Source organism: Salmo salar, chromosome ssa13 (assembly GCF_905237065.1).
Source record: "Salmo salar chromosome ssa13, Ssal_v3.1, whole genome shotgun sequence".
NCBI classification, from domain to species: domain Eukaryota; kingdom Metazoa; phylum Chordata; class Actinopteri; order Salmoniformes; family Salmonidae; genus Salmo; species Salmo salar.
Window position 1 is genome coordinate 30,117,049 of NC_059454.1, and position 17,366 is coordinate 30,134,414.

General features: G+C 43.5%; 1 protein-coding gene and 1 long non-coding RNA gene across 5 annotated transcripts; one reads left to right on the top strand and one right to left on the bottom strand.

Moving 5' to 3' along the window:
* Nucleotides 1-49: 49 nt before the first annotated feature.
* LOC106566866 (tripartite motif-containing protein 16) lies at nucleotides 50-9,749 on the bottom strand. Of its 2 annotated transcripts, none has more exons than XM_014135373.2 (8): nucleotides 9,135-9,749; nucleotides 4,760-4,855; nucleotides 4,194-4,427; nucleotides 1,628-1,778; nucleotides 1,401-1,460; nucleotides 1,257-1,319; nucleotides 1,087-1,140; nucleotides 50-971 (listed from the first exon to the last, which is right to left on the bottom strand). In XM_014135373.2, the coding sequence occupies exons 1-8, from the start codon at nucleotides 9,747-9,749 to the stop codon at nucleotides 421-423; spliced, it is 1,824 nt and encodes a 607-aa protein (XP_013990848.1). In that variant the 3' UTR covers nucleotides 50-420. The 2 variants fall into 2 exon arrangements, with proteins under 2 accessions (XP_013990848.1, XP_013990849.1); XM_014135374.2 differs by having other exon boundaries at nucleotides 714-909.
* On the top strand, nucleotides 5,204-13,760 carry LOC123723845 (uncharacterized). 3 transcript variants are annotated; one of them, XR_006758551.1, is made up of 5 exons: nucleotides 5,204-5,741; nucleotides 11,173-11,357; nucleotides 11,584-11,691; nucleotides 13,424-13,481; nucleotides 13,620-13,760. It is a non-coding gene; the product is annotated as an uncharacterized lncRNA (long non-coding RNA). The 3 variants fall into 3 exon arrangements; XR_006758549.1 differs by lacking the exon at nucleotides 5,204-5,741 and having other exon boundaries at nucleotides 9,877-11,357; XR_006758550.1 differs by lacking the exons at nucleotides 5,204-5,741; nucleotides 13,424-13,481; nucleotides 13,620-13,760 and adding an exon at nucleotides 11,780-12,065 and having other exon boundaries at nucleotides 9,877-11,357.
* Nucleotides 13,761-17,366: the final 3,606 nt, after the last annotated feature.

The window sequence follows — 17,366 nt, forward strand, 5'->3', positions numbered from 1 at the left end:
GTCCCTGCCGTCTGTGGATGCCTGGCTTCTAACTGTGACTATGGAGAGTAAGGACCAGGCTATTCTCTTAGCATCCGTTTTTTGGTTTCCTGTTTTGGTTCGGTTTAATTTTGCTGTGTTTTTGTTAGGATTTTAGTTTCTTTGAAATTAATATAAGGCGTCTTTGGAAGCGCTATCTATGTACCGGAATGTAACAGTTATTAACTGTGGTTACAACACCATGAGGGATACCATGTCCAGAAGCCCCCATAACCCCTTGGCACTTGTAGATCAGAAAGGATTGGATAGCTAAGGATAAGAAATATGGCACTGAGCAGCTTCATACAAAACAGATTGGGATCATTGTAGTTCTGAATGCAAAATAGCCTAATAATATGTGAAACAATCTTACAAGTCAGTTGCAAAGAGTGATTGGCATGTCTATGTCCTCAATTGGCAAAGTATCAATGAGGATTGTACCCCAACACCAAAACCAGGATACAGTGGCTCTGAGAAGTCCTCTGACAAAAAACTATGGAGCAGAATCATGGAGGAGTCAGAGATGCTGTAAAAAGACAGAGTTCCTGCTTTGTGATCTAAATAAACCCCTATTCTAGGGGATGAGACCTTGGCAGTGATCTTGGTTTCAATGTTATCGTGCCATGCTGAGTAATTGGTGTCAGAGCACTGTAAGCTCCATGACTTTACATTGTACCCCAGCCCACACTCTAGTCCCCTGCCTCCCCTCTGAATGCTCTCATAGGTCACTCCAATGAACACTCCTTTGCCTCTCCAATCTGCCTCCCAGTAGTAACGGGCACCGGTCAAGCCCTCCCAGCACAGCACTTGTTCCCAGAAGTCAAAGGTCTTCGGGAGACGTGACCTGGTCCTGGATTTACCTCTGGACTTGACCAGAGTCACCTTGCGGTTCTGGTCAGAGAAGCACAAGTTGTGGTGTGCTGTATCAGTGTCTAGAGTGAGTTGAAAAGCATCTGAACAAAGAGAGACAACAGTCTTCACTGTTCAGGTTATTCTCTTTCACATTCCTTCTTGTTATAACTAGCCTTACTGTACATGCAAAGCCATAACTCTGTCACAATGACTCACAGTGTAAGAAATCGGGTCTGGTCTTCGGAATTCCAAATGTGATAGCTCTGCTCACTGGAGAGACGAGTGTTAGTATTTTAGTTAACAGATTGGGCATTCGACTACTTTAGGGTCCACATTCAATAACGATAAGGATCCTTATTCTGCAATGAAAATAAAGATACACTTACTGCTCCATGCTCTTTGCAATGGCACCGGTGGCATTGGCTGGCATTCAGAATGGGCTCTCATCACTTGAAGAAAAAGTGGAAAATCCATGATTTTATTTTCATTCTTTGCTGTGCAGGAAAAAGGACTAGAGGCAAATGTCTTACCTTGCCTGCCCTGAGGTTTGGTCATGGGTACAGGAGATTCCAAAATGTCCACATTTGCAACTGCGAAGAGGATCAAGAAATGCCCAAATAGGTTATTGTAAGTTTGTATTCTTATATTATCTTTCCATTTAAACAGAACCCTCCGGCATTTGAAAATTCATAGACTGAAGAAAATTTCACCGCTGCCACCAATTTCACAAGTAAAACGTTTAGGTTACATTACTAACCTGCTTGTTCAATCTTTTCTAATAAGTCAACATTCATGTCCTCAAGCAGCTCCTTGAATTCAGTGATAATTGACATCACAGGTCCAAATGAATGTCTTTCACTGATAACACTAGGTTCACGATCCGGCAGCAGGCTGATGGGTTGCCACCTCTACAGAGACCAGAGAAGCATTAATCAATAAGTTATGTATTTTTTCTTTTGATATAATTTCAGTTTTTGGTCTCGTACCTTCCTTATTATGTACTGTTACGGAACCAATAACGGGCCTGCTAATATTGTTGCACTCACAAAGTCTAGAGTTCTTAGTTAACTGTCTGTAACCTGATTTGATGTGTGCATACATGTGAGAAGTAAACGTATGTGACGAGGTGTTGAATGTACAGTCGTGGCCAAAAGTTTTGAGAATGACACAAATATACATTTTCAAAGTCTGCTGCCTCAGTTTGTATGATGCCAATTTGCATATACTCCAGAATTTTATGAAGAGTGATCAGATTAATTGCAAAGTCCCTCTTTGCCATGCAAATTAACTGAATCCCCCCAAAAAACATTTCCACTGCATTTCAGCCCTGCCACAAAAGGACCAGCTGACATCATGTCAGTGATTCTCTCGTTAACACCGGTGTGAGTGTTGACAAGGACAAGGCTGGAGATCACTCCGTCATGCTGATTGAGTTCGAATAACAGACTGTAAACTTCAAAAGGAGGGTGGTGCTTGGAATCATTGTTGTTCCTCTGTCAACCATGGTTACCTGCAAGGAAACACGTGCCATCATCATTGCTTTGCACAAAAAGGGCTTCACAGGCAAGGATATTGCTGCCAGTAAGATTGCACCTAAATCAACCATTTATCAGATCATCAAGAACTTCAAGAAGAGCGGTTCAATTGTTGTGAAGAAGGCTTCAGGGCGCCCAAGAAAGTCCAGCAAGCGCCAGAACCGTCTCCTAAAGTTGATTCAGCTGCGGGATCGGGGCACCACCAGTACAGAGCTTGCTCAGGAATGGCAGCAGGCAGGTGTGAGTGCATCTGCACGCACAGTGAGGCGAAGACTTTTGTAGGATGGCCTGGTGTCAAGAAGGGCAGCAAAGAAACCACTTCTCTCCAGGAAAAACATCAGGGACAGACTGATATTCTGCAAAAGGTACAGGGATTGGACTGCTGAGGACCGGGGTAAAGTCATTTTTTTCTGATGAATCCCCTTTCCGATTATTTGGGGCATCCGGAAAAAAAGCTTGGCCGGAGAAGACAAGGTGAGCGCTACCATCAGTCCTGTATCATGCCAACAGTAAAGCATCCTGAGACCGTTCATGTGTGGGGTTGCTTCTCAGCCAAGGGAGTGGGCTCACTCACAATTTTGCCTAAGAACACAGCCATGAATAAAGAATGGTACCAACATATCCTCTGACAGCAACTTCTCCCAACCATCCAGGAACAGTTTGGTGACGAACAATGCCTTGTCCAGCACGATGGAGCACCTTGCCATAAGGCAAAAATGATAACTAAGTGGCTCGGGGAGCAAAATATCAATATTTTGGGTCCATGGCCAGGAAAATCCCCAGACCTTAATCCCAATGAGAACTTGTGGTCAATCCTCAAGAGGCGGGTGGACAAACAAAACCCCACAAATTCTGACAAACTCCAAGCATTGATTATGCAAGAATGGGCTGCCATCAGTCAGGATATGGCCCAGAAATTCATTGACAGCATGCCAGGGCGGATTGCAGAGGTCTTGAAAAAGAAGGGTCAACACTGCAAATATTGACTCTTTGCATCAACTTCATGTAATTGTCAATAAAAGCCTTTGACACTTATGAAATGCTTGTAATTATACTTTAGTATTCCATAGTAACATCTGACAATATCTAAAGACACTGAAGCAGCAAACTTTGGAAATTAATATTTGTGTCATTCTCAAAACTTTTAGCCACGACTGTACATGCGCCCATGAGACTTTAGGCCCAGGGCCAGCTCCTTCTTGACCTCTTGGTCGGCCAGTCCAAGCTGATTATTATTTGTTCAGATGGTGACACAACATAAATATGTACAAAAGAAAAAAACAAAGGCATGCCCATAGAACCAGCAGCCTCAGCTGTTCCAGCTGGAAAACTGACTGATGCTGCGTTTAGGTGAGTGATGCAAAAACCGTCATATCAGTCAGCATGGGGGACAAGAAAACAAGAGAGGGTGGCAGAAAAAGCAAGCCAGCGTGACGGTACGCGTTGCTATGGTGATTTCCGTTAAACAGTGCAAATCAACATCCAGCAGAAAACAACGCTACAGCAGAAGTTGAAATATTTTAACTCTGGCGGCAAATCCCGTCAACCGTGGCGGCTGACGGCATTCACCGCCAGCCTCAACGGCATTTACCGTCATATTCTCATTGAGAACAATGTCTACCTCGTACCATCTAAATGCAGCCTTAATTGCGTGCACCTGTCGGCTTATAAAGACTTGGCTCAGCATTGAGACCCGGTTGGCACTACCACCTGGGGGATGGAGTGTGTGTGTGTGTGTGTGTGTGTGTGTGTGTGTGTGTGTGTGTGTGTGTCCCAAAGAGAAGTTACCTGGATAAAAAGTATGCTGTCTTGTGTTTGGGCGAGTTTCTCCAGATCGCTGTTTCTCCTTTGCAGTGTTGTTATGTCCTGTCTCAGTCGTGTCTCTGCTCTTGCTGCCTGAGCAGCCAGAGTCTTCTCCCTATTGTTGATGGAGTCCCTCACCTCTGCTCTCCTCTTTTCTAGGGAGTGGATCAGCTCAACGAAGATCATGTCACTGACCTCCATTGCAGCTTGTGCAAATCCCTACAGGGAGTGGGAGTACAGTATACAGTCAGACATGGGCTCTATTCCAATATCCACTCTACCATAGTACTACTTAGCAATGGTCCGGGCATGCATTCTAAGTGAAATGTTAGTATGAGAATGGGAACCTACATATCATATTCTGTTGAGTCGACAGCATCCTAGTTGTTTAGTCAATTATTTCATGTCATCATCAAGGCTCTATTTTGGAACATAGGGTATGTTAATGAGGACCATCCTCCTGCCTGGACAAGAATCCACTGGCACAGCATGCCGAAGGGTGGCAAACTGAATGGTGGCTCAGTAATGTTGTCTACTTTTTTGTAACTCACTTTAAGAGATCCCGCAGCATCTCCCAGTTGTGTCAGCAGCTCCTCTTTCATCTGGAGTTTACTGTTGGATTTTCTCTGTTCCACTGCCAGCAGTGCCTTAAGGCACAAACCCATACATTTCAGTTAAGAAGGTCATAATAATTCTCACCCCAACATGCAATATGGTAGGCCATACTGACCTAAGAACAGTAGGTTTGAGTTAGAACTGTATTCAAAACATTGCATACTGTCCCACACCTACCACTCTAGTTCCAACAGATCATACTTTAATTTACTTTAAATGTTCCACTTGTGCATATCTAGAGGTCTTGTTCATGGAGCTACTCATTGACAATATTTATCTAATTATCCACATACAAATGAAAACCCACCTGCTGCTTGACTCGTTCGGGCCTCAGCGGAGACAGTTTCGTGGCTTTTGTGTTCCTTGAGAACAGAAACACCCCTCAAGTCTGCAGTACATGTCCAGCGGTTTGTCATGCTGGGAACACAGCTTCTACAACTGCAGCTCCTTGACCACCACACCCACCAGTGTGCTTACGGGGATGCAAACTAGTCACTTTTCGGCTGAAATTCTCCGTTTTGAATCCAAAATAGGTGACCTACGTGATTCGTGTAGATCCGATGAGAAAAGTTTGGGCGAGCGGGGTGTTGGATGACTACTGGCTGTATGCGAACGAGTGATGAGCGTTGGGAACAATACTGGCTGTATCCAAGGCTCAGCCAATCGTTCACATAAACAACAGAATGCAGCACGCGACTGAAGAGACAACCAATTTGCTGGTTACAGCATCAATGCGCGCTCTGGAAGACAGCGGGAGAGTGAAAAGGCAGTTTGTCGGTTAACTTACAGCAGCGAGTCTATCTGAACGATAAAGAAGAGGTAGGTGAGAAGCCTGACCACGGCGACCGGGGTGAGAAGGTGATGAAGCGTACTTCATGAGCTGTAACCGGAAAACCACTGGCATTTGGAAAGTTTTCGGTGAGGGAGAAAGTGTGGTGTACCAAGTATTGTTAGCATTGTTAATTCGAACCAGCTAGCAAGATACGTATCTGATAGCTAGCCAGAGAAATTATGAGCATTAGCCAACTTAATTGATCAAATAATTGAGTTTATGTTGTGAATATTAGCTGGCTAATAAAGTCAGACAGCTAACGTTACAACATCAGATGAGGTAACGTTAGTAACCTAACCAATTCGCTATGACTCCTTGCCGTTCCTCAAGTTTTAAAGCGTTAGTTGCTTACTGGATCTTGGCAATCTGTGTGAAATGTTAACTAGTTATAGTTAGCTAACGAACGAACTACTGTGAACAAATGTTTTCCCTCTACAGTATGTGGTTAATTTTCAGAATGAGAGAATTCGGTGAAAATGAGGCGTTGCTTGTTAAACAAGTGTAGCTGGAGCTGGGCCTTGCTTAAGCTGGATGCCACTATAGAAGTGAAAGGAACACCACACACTTTTTCAATACTGTGGATAAAAAGGGGTATGCCAGGTGTACTCTCTGCCTGAAAGAGATCAGTTATGCCAACAAAGGGTATCATGCTCTGCGGGCACATTGTAGAACAGATGTCCACAGACAGAAAGTGTGCAGTGTAGCCCAAAGATATTGCTTTTGTGTTGAATTTGACAGTAACGTGTGTGTGTGTGAGGGGGGATTATTAAATGTTTTACTCAGTGAACGTTATTTTTGCACACATGTAGCCTTGTGCACTTGATCGATGTCTAGTGGCCACTATTATAGAGCAAAAATAGAATGCATATTTGTTTCATTCTATTTCTACTTTAAAATGTTTTTTTCAATTTTTTATTTTACACAGAGACTGATCATGTAAATCATATTATTTTTTGTTTAATTAGTTAAAACCTGCATTTCCCCCAAGCAGGGATTTTTTTTTTTTTGCATGTTTCCGTGATCTTTTTGAGCCCTCAGCAGTTTGCATCCCTGGTGCTTCTGTAACAGATGGTTATCCAGGTGGACTCTAAGGTGAGGCTGGCAGTAGGACAGCTTACACTCCCGACAGGCCTTGACAGCCTTTGCCTTCCTCCCAGCCTCTACAAGAGTACTACACACCACGTCTTCAGTCAAGCAAAGAAATCTACTTTAGCTTCTCCACCATCTTTTCCAGCATTGAGTTCTTAGTATGGGGCGCCTGCAGAATGTCTCTCGACAATAAGGACAGAAGGAAACCTTGTTGCTGCTGCTGATACTACCACTCTCATCCAAGCATTTTCTGATACAGTCGAGACAGAAGTTGTGTCCACATGGAAGAGTTGTAGGCTCTGTCAGGGTGTTCAAACAGACTGGACAGCTAATGTCCTCCCTTGTCCACGGCTTAGAGGCCATTTTGTCACAGTGTATAAAATATATATATACACTGCTCAAAAAAAATAAAGGGAACACTTAAACAACACAATGTAACTCCAAGTCAATCACACTTCTGTGAAATCAAACTGTCCACTTACGAAGCAACACTGATTGACAATAAATTTCACATGCTGTTGTGCAAATGGAATAGACAACAGGTGGAAATTATAGGCAATTAGCAAGACACCCCCAATAAAAGAGTGGTTCTGCAGGTAGGGACCACAGACCACTTCTCAGTTCCTATGCTTCCTGGCTGATGTTTTGGTCACTTTTGAATGCTGGCGGTGCTTTCACTCTAGTGGTAGCATGAGACGGAGTCTACAACCCACACAAGTGGCTCAGGTAGTGCAGCTCATCCAGGATGGCACATCAATGTGAGCTGTGGCAAGAAGGTTTGCTGTGTCTGTCAGTGTAGTGTCCAGAGCATGGAGGCGCTACCAGGAGACAGGCCAGTACATCAGGAGATGTGGAGGAGGTCGTAGGAGGGCAACAACCCAGCAGCAGGACCGCTACCTCCGCCTTTGTGCAAGGAGGAGCACTGCCAGAGCCCTGCAAAATGACCTCCAGCAGGCCACAAATGTGCATGTGTCTGCTCAAACGGTCAGAAACAGACTCCATGAGGGTGGTATGAGGGCCCGACGTCCACAGATGGGGGTTGTGCTTACAGCCCAACACCCTGCAGGAAGTTTGGCATTTGCCAGAGAACACCAAGATTGGCAAATTCGCCACTGGTGCCCTGTGCTCTTCACAGATGAAAGCAGGTTCACACTGAGCACGTGACAGACGTGACAGAGTCTGGAGACGCCGTGGAGAACGTTCTGCTGCCTGCAACATCCTCCAGCATGACCGGTTTGGCGGTGGGTCAGTCATGGTGTGGGGTGGCATTTCTTTGGGGGGCCGCACAGCCCTCCATGTGCTTGCCAGAGGTAGCCTGACTGCCATTAGGTACCGAGATGAGATCCTCAGACCCCTTGTGAGACCATATGCTGGTGCAGTTGGCCCTGGGTTCCTCCTAATGCAAGACAATGCTAGACCTCATGTGGCTGGAGTGTGTCAGCAGTTCCTGCAAGAGGAAGGCATTGATGCTATGGACTGGCCAGCCCGTTCCCCAGACCTGAATCCAATTGAGCACATCTGGGATATCATGTCTTGCTCCATCCACCAACGCCATGTTGCACCACAGACTGTCCAGGAGTTGGTGGATGCTTTAGTCCAGGTCTGGGAGGAGATCCCTCAGGAGACCATCCGCCACCTCATCAGGAGCATGCCCAGGCGTTGTAGGGAGGTCATACAGGCACGTGGAGGCCACACACACTACTGAGTTTCATTTTGACTTGTTTTAAGGACATTACATCAAAGTTGGATCAGTGTGGTTTTCCACTTTAATTTTGAGTGTGACTCCAAGTCCAGACTTCCATGGGTTGATAAATTGGATTTCCATTGATTATTTTTGTGATTTTGTTGTCAGCACATTCAACTATGTAAAGAAAAAAGTATTTAATAGATTATTTCTTTCATTCAGATCTAGGATGTGTTGTTTAAGTGTTCCCTTTATTTTTTTGAGCAGTATATAAATACTGTTGTTTTATAACACCGGTATAGCATGAAGTTTTGTGACTAATGTTACCTATCAGGAAGTATAACATTCAGGACTCATGAGGGATGAACCAGTTTGAGACTTACTGGAAATAAGGCGCTCCTGACACGAATGAATGCAATGCTTTTAGAATGCAGTTGTACTGTGTACGTTTTTGCTAGTTTCTTCATTGTTGGCTGGTGGTTGGTGTCATGGTAACTGTATAAAGGATGACCTCGTAGTTTTTTTTTTTTATGCGCACAAAGGATCTGTCGTTCCTCCTCTTTTGTAAAAGCATGAGACCCAGCATGAGTGGCACTGACACTGTCTACCCCTCTCCCCATCCTATCCCTTTCTCAAATCTAGAAGCTCACTTACAATATTTATTTAGTTATCCACATACAAATGTCCTTTGGTTATGAAAACCTACCTGTTTCTTGGCCCGTTCAGTCTCAGCGGAGACAGTTTCATGGCTTTTGTGTTCCTCAACTGCACACAGAGAACAGATACACCTCCTCTCAAGTCTGCAGTACATGTCCAGTGGTTTGTCATGCTGGGGACACAGCTTCTCCAGCTGCAGCTCCTTGACCACCACACCCACCAGAGTGTGCTTCTGTAACAGAGGGATATCCAGGTGGGCTCTAAGGTGAGACTGGCAGTAGAACAGCTTACACTCCAGACAGGCCCTCACAGCCTTTGCCTTCCTCCTGGACCCTAGAAGAGTACACACGTCACACAACACGTCTTCAGGCCCGTCGTACGCATACCCAGGAGGTGTATCGAGTAAAGTAATCTTTAGCTTCTCCACCATCTTTTCCAGCATTGAGTTCTTAGTCAGTGTGGGGCGCAATCTGAATGTCTCTCGACACTGAGGACAGCAGGAAACCGCGTTGCTTCTGCTGCTGATACTACCACTCTCATCCCAGCATTTTCTGATACAGTCGAGACAGAAGTTGTGTCCACATGGAAGAGTTGTAGGCTCTGTTAGGGTGTTCAAACAGACTGGACAGCTAATTTCCTCCTTTGTCCACAGCTTAGAGGCCATTTTGTCCAAGTGTATAAAAAATAATAAATCCTGTTGTTTTATAACACCGGTTCAGCATGAAGTTTTGTGACTAATGTTACCTATCAGGAACTGCGGCAGCTTGTAACATTCAGAACTCCTGAGGGATGAACCAGTTTGAAACTTACTGGAAACAAAGAGCTCCTTTTGACACATGAGAATGCACTCATCACTTTTAGAATGCAGTTGTACTGTGTAAACTTTGGCTAGTTTCCTCATTCTTGGCTAGTGGTTGGTGTTATGTTTTAATGAGCACAAAGGATCTGTCGTTCCTCCTCTTTTGTAAAAGCAGGAGTCCCAGCATGAGTGGCATTGACACTGTCTCCCTCTCTCCTCCCATCCCCTTCTCAAATCTAGAAGCTTCCAAGAAGCTCAGCTTTATAACCCCACTCTGGCGATTTGTTAATATTTCACACTACCCCCACCCCCCTTCCACCTCTCTCTCTCCCTATGTTGTGACTGCGGTAATGGGGGAGGGGTAGAGATGAATCAGAACTTCTCTGCAATTTTGGGGCATGAAAAATCTATCCCCATCCAACTAATAAAGCCCCACCCTGGTCCCTTATGGTTAGACCGTATCTATGTACTGGTGTATTGGCACATTTGGCAATACTGATAAGTGACTTGGCTGTGAGAGAGGTGTGGCCAAGCTGAAGGGGCTGGGCTTCTTCTAATGGCAATAATTTATTATTCAGGAGTATGTGCGAGAACCAATACACACATTGTGTGTATTAATGAAGACTGGGGCAGTACACTACGACAGGAAGATCAGAAAACTCCCCTCCCATCTCATATGCCCTACAGCACTCGCCACCCCTAAGATAATGCTGGTCCTCTCCCTACCCTTTAAAATCTTACTGAGTAGGTGTTACATTATTTACTGGTGTAAGGGCATGTTTCTTCTGTTGAAAGGGATGGGGAAAAACTCTGCTGCTTTTTGGCTGGGAGGATTATGGTATACCACTCTGTTCGGCTCTGTCCCTGTGGAGGGAGGAGAGAATGATGCAGAGAGAGGAGAGAAGGCAGAGATTACTGCAGATCCACACATTCTTCCCTCCCATTCCCAGCCCCCTCCACGGAGGTAGAAGTATTATAATTTCCTTTCCCTGCTCCACTCCTCCATCTCTTGCTGGAATACCAAATCCATTCTTCCTCTTCATTAACCCCAATCTATCTCCTTAATGCTGAGTGCTAAGCAGAAATGCATTGGATTCCAGTTTTGCGGTCTTTGGTATGACTCGTCCGGAGCTCGAACTCCCAACCTTCCAATCTCAGGGTGAACACTAACCACAAGCCCACTGAGTTGGTCCAGATCCATGGTAACAGACAGTATAAAGAAAATGCCACCAATCAAATTGTAACCCGTGGCTTTGTCTGGCTGAACCTGAATCAGACTTTGTTCTAGTGTGGGAGGTGAAACAGAGAAAGCGTTGCTCCAAAAGAGGGGGAGATTGGAGACCCAGCAGTCGGAGGTCGGGGGCGGGCCAGAGGAGGAGAGAAGCAGGTCTGAATGGAGAAAAGGTTCAGCTGGCTCGATGGAGGGACAAATGAACCCAAAACCTGCAGATTGCCGGCCTGCTGCTGGAAAAGGTAACATTTGATGTACACTAGATCACCTAGCTCAACAAGAAGTAGTTAGACCTAGTTCCTACTTTCCCAATAACATTATATTTGCATGTTACCGTAGAGAGGACAATTGTTCCTTAATGCTAATGCTCTGACAGTTCTATGGTCAGTCTAATAATGCTTATGTGGCATACTGTACTAAATAATTCATTATTTTGTGACTGTTCTGTAATGATTTTTTGGCATTAAGAGGAGACAGCGAGAGAGGAAAAAATCCATCCATTATCTGAAACTTAGCGCCCCCTGGGATGTGTTGGTTTATTACGCAGAGGAGCTCATTCTAAGAGTGCCCCTACAGGTCAGTGCTAGTGCCAAATACAGTAGTATAGAATACGGTAATCCCGATACTATGGTGTGTTATGAAGAACATTGTTTTTGTGTCTCAGGCCCAACCAAACCCAGACTTCAACACGTCTGACCGGATCCTTCGGAAGCTATGCATTCCCAACATCATGGCTGAGTCCATGTCCAGCAGGCCACTGGACTACTACACTTGTGCCTTTCGCAAGTCATAATCTGTTACTGTATGTGTGCAAATGACTACAGGTTTAACCTGTTGAGGGTAGGGGGCAGTATTTGCACGGCCGGATAAAAAACGTACCCGATTTAATCTGGTTATTACTACTGCCCAGAAACTAGAATATGCATATAATTATTGGCTTTGGATAGAAAACACCCTAAAATTTATAAAACTGTTTGAATGGTGTCTGTGAGTATAACATAACTCATATGGCAGGCAAAAACCTGAGAAGATTCTGTACAGGAAGTGCCCTCTCTGACCATTCCTTGGGCTTCTTGACTCTTTTTATTGAAAACTTAGGATCTTTGCTGTAACGTGACACTTCCTACGGCTCCCATTGGCTCTCAGAACCCGGGAAAAATCTGAATGATGTCGAGGCAGCCCCTGGCTGAAAAACATTAGCGCCTTTGGTAAGTGGTCTATCAGAGGACAATGAGACTGAGGCGCGTGCACGATGAGACCCCATGTTTTTATTTTCTCTTTGTACCAAAACAGGGTTTCCCGGTCGGAATATTATCGCTTTTTTACGAGAAAAATGGCATAAAAATTGATTTTAAACAGCGGTTGACATGCTTCGAAGTACGGTAATGGAATATTTAGATTTTTTTTGTCACGAAACGCGTCGGGCGCGTCACCCTTCTTTACACTTCGGATAGTGTCTTGAACGCACGAACAAAACAGAGGACATTTGAACATAACTATGGATTATTTTGAACCAAACCAACATTTGTTATTGAAGTAGAAGTCCTGGGAGTGCATTCTGACGAAGAACAGCAAAGGTAATAACATTTTTCTTATAGTAAATCTGACTTTGGTGAGGGCTAAACTTGGTGGGTGTCTAAATAGCTAGCCCTGTGATGCTGGGCTATCTACTCAGAATATTGCAAAATGTGCTTTCACCGAAAAGCTATTTTAGAATCGGACATAGCGAGTGCATACAGGAGTTCTGTATCTATAATTCTTAAAATAATTGTTATGTTTTTTGTGAACGTTTATCGGGAGTAATTTAGTAAATTCACCGGAAGTGTTCGGTGGGAATGCTAGTTCTGAACGTCACATGCTAATGTAAAAAGCTGTTTTTTGATATAAATATGAACTTGATTGAACAAAACATGCATGTATTGTATAACATAATGTCCTAGGATTGTCATCTGATGAAGATCATCAAAGGTTAGTGCTGCATTTAGCTGTGGTTTGGGTTTATGTGACATTATATGCTAGCTTGAAAAATGGGTGTCTGATTATTTCTGGCTGCGTACTCTGCTGACATAATCTAATGTTTTGCTTTCGTTGTAAAGCCTTTTTGAAATCGGACAGTGTGGTTAGATTAACGAGAGTCTTGTCTTTAAAATGGTGTGAAATAGTCATATGTTTTAAAAAATTGAAGTAATAGCATTTCTAAGGTATTTGAATATCGCGCCACAGGATTACACTGGCTGTTGCGTAGGTGGGACGATTTCATCCCACCTTCCCTAGAGAGGTTAACCTGGCTCTGTTTGTCCCTTCTCAGGTTCCTTGGCTTTGAGGACCATGACACCTACTTCACTAACACACAGAGACACCGTATAGTGAGTGCATCCATTTACTTTTTTATATCTTTACACGTGTTGTGTAACGATGGACGTACCCCAGATATACACCCAGAGCGTACAAAACATTAAGAACACCTTCCTAATATTGAGTTGCAACCCCCCTTTTTCCCTCAGAACAGCCTCAATTCAACGGGGCATGGACTCCAAAAGGTGTTTAAAGCGTTCGACAGGGAGGCTGGCCAGTGGTGGAAAAGGTACCCAATTGTCATACTTAAGTAAATGTAAAGATACCTTCATAGAAAATGACTCAAGTAAAAGTGAAAGTCACCCAGAAAAATACTACTTGAGTAAAAGTCTAAAATTATTTAGTTTTAAATATACTTAAGTATCAAAAGTAAAAGTATAAATCATTTCAAATTGCTTATAGTAAGTAAATCGGACAGCACCATTTTTTTATTTTTTATTTATGGATAGCCAGGGGAACACAACAACACACGTACATCATTTACAAACGAAGCATTTGTGTTTAGTGAGTCCTCCAGATCAGAGGCAGTAGGAATGACCAGGGATGTTCTCTTGATAAGTGAGTGAATTTAACCATTTTCCTGTCCTGCTTAGCATTCGATATGTAACCGGTACTTTTGGGTGTCATGGAAAATGTATGGAGTAAAAAGTACATTATTTTCTTTAGGAATGTAGTGAAGTAAAAGTAGTCCAAATATATAAATTGTAAAGTACAGATACTTAAAAAAAAATACCTAAGTTGTACTTTAAAGTATTTTTCCTTAAGTACTTTACACCTCTGATGCTGGCCCATGTTGACTCCAATGCTTCCCAGAGCTGTGTCAAGTTGGCTGGATGTCCTTTGGGTGGTGGACCATTCTTGACACGCATGGGAAACTGTTGAGTGTGAAAACACAGCAGCGTTGCAGTTCTTAACACAAACCGGTGCGCCTGTCACCTACTACCATACCCTGTTCAAAGACCATTTGTCTTGCCCATTCACCCTCTGAATGGCACGCATACACAATCCATGTCTCAATAGTTTTAAAAATATTTATTTAATCTGTCTCCTCCCCTTCATCTACATTCTACACTGATTGAAGTGGATTTAACAAGTGATCTCAATTAGGGATCATAGTTTTCACTTTGTCAGTCTATGAAATGGAAAGCAGATGTTCTTAATGTTTTATGTACTCAGTTTAGGTGGACATACAGTGGGGGGAAAAAGTATTTGATCCCCTGCTGATTTTGTACGTTTGCCCACTGACAAAGAAAGGATCAGTCTATAATTTTAATGGTAGGTTTATTTGAACAGTGAGAGACAGAATAACAACAAAAATATCCAGAAAAACGCATGTCAAAAATGTTATAAATTGATTTGCATTTTAATGAGGGAAATAAGTATTTGACCCCCTCTTAATCAGAAAGATTTCTGGCTCCCAGGTGTCTTTTATACAGGTAACGATCTGAGATTAGGAGCACACTCTTAAAGGGAGTGCTCCTAATCTCAGTTTGTTACCTGTAAAAAATACACCTGTCCACAGAAGCAATCAGATTCCAAACTCTCCACCATGGCCAAGACCAAAGAGCTCTCCAAGGATGTCAGGGACAAGATTGTAGACCTACACAAGGCTGGAATGGGCTACAAGACCATCGCCAAGCAGCTTGGTGAGAAGGTGACAACATTTGGTGCGATTATTCGCAAATGGAAGAAACACAAAAGAACTGTCAATCTCCCTCGGCCTGGGGCTCCATGCAAGATCTCACCTCGTGGAGTTGCAATGATCATGAGAACGGTGAGGAATCAGCCCAGAACTACACGGGAGGATCTTAAAAATGATCTCAAGGCAGCTGGGACCATAGTCACCAAGAAAACAATTGGTAACACACTACGCCGTGAAGGACTGAAATCCTGCAGCGCCCACAAGGTCCCCCTGCTCAAGAATACATATACATGCCTGTCTGAAGTTTGCCAATGAACATCTGAATGACTCGGAGGACAACTGGTGAAAGTGTTGTGATCAGATGAGACCAAAATGGAGCTCTTTGACATCAACTCAACTCGCCGTGTTTGGAGGAGGAGGAATGCTGCCTATGACCCCAAGAACACCATCTCCACCGTCAAACATGGAGGTGGAAACATTATGCTTTGGGGGTGTTTTTCAGCTAAGGGGACAGGACAACTTCACCGCATCAAAGGGACGATGGACGGGGCCATGTACCATCAAATCTTGGGTGAGAACCTCCTTCCCTCAGCTAGGGCATTGAAAATGGGTCATGGATGGGTATTCCAGCATGACAATGACCCAAAACACATGGCCAAGGCAACAAAGGAGTGGCTCAAGAAGAAGCACATTAAGGTCCTGGAGTGGCCTAGCCAGTCTCCAGACCTTAATCCCATAGAAAATCTGTGGAAGGAGCTGAAGGTTCGAGTTGCCAAACGTCAGCCTCAACCTTAATGACTTGGAAGATCTGCAAAGAGGAGTGGGACAAAATCCCTCCTGAGATGTGTGCAAACCTGGTGGCCAACTACAAGAAACGTCTGACCTCTGTGATTGCCAACAAGGGTTTTGCCACCAAGTACTAAGTCACGTTTTGCAGAAGGGTCAAATACTTATTTCCCTCATTAAAATGCAAGTCATTTTATAACATTTTTGACATGCGTTTTTCTGGATTATTTTGTTATTCTGTCTCTCACTGTTCAAATAAACCTACTATTAAAATTATAGACTGGTCATTTCTTTAAGTGGGCAAATGTACAAAATCAGCAGGGGATCAAATACTTTTTTCCCCCCACTGTATATAGGCCTACCTACAGTGCCTTCAGAAAGTATTCAGACACCTTTACTTTTTCCACATCTTGTTATAGCCTTATTCTAAAATGGATACAATAATTTTTTCCCCTCATCAACCTGGACTATTAAGCGCATTTTTATTTTATTTTTATTTTGAACATAAATAAGCTGTACATGTCTATAAGCCGCAGGTGCCTACCGGTACATTGAAAAAAAATTACTTTACACAGGCTTTAACGAAACACAGCTTGTAACAAAAATAAATAGGCTTTAACGAAACACGGCTTGTAAAAAAAATCAAAAGTAAATTAGCAGTAAGCTTTAGTTGTCTTTTTGCACTGAGTCAATTCCTCACGCTGCTGTTTCCAATGTCTTATCATCGACTCATTAAGACCAAGCTCCCGTGCAGCAGCCCTATTTCCTTTTCCAACAGCCAGATCAATCGCCTTCAACTTGAAAGCTGCATCATATGCATTTCTTCATGTGTTTGCCATGATGAGGGTGACAAAATGACTACCGTAATCAGAATGATGAAGTTTGAGAGCACTCGATTTAATCTAAACAGTAAACCAAAAATTTTTTGACCTTAACCCGTTCGGCAATTTCATTGGTCTAATGAAAGCTTCATGCCGCCAAAAAACTGAGCATGTCACAGAATGTGATTTTTTTTTGGAAAAAACAAATTGAAAGCGGGAAAAATCCATATATTAGCCGCGTCATTGTTTAAGCCGCGAGGTTCAAAGCCTGGGGAAAAAGTTGCGGCTTATAGTCCGGAATTTACGGTACACACAATACCCCATAATGACAAAACGAAAACAGGTTTTTAGAAAATTTAGAAAAGGTATTAAAAATAAACGGATAACATTTACATAAGTATTAAGACCGTTTACTCAGTACTTTGTTGAAGCACCTTTGGCAGCGATTACAGCCTTGAGTCTTCTTGGGTGTGACGCTACAAGCTTGGCAGACCTGTATTTGGGGAGTTTCTCCCATTCTTTGCAGATCCTCTCAAGCTGTGTTCGGTTGGAGGGGGAGCGTCGCTGCACAGCTATTTTCAGGTCTCTCCAGAGATGTTCGATCGGGCTCTGGCTGGGCCACTCAAGGACTTTCAGAGACTTGTCCC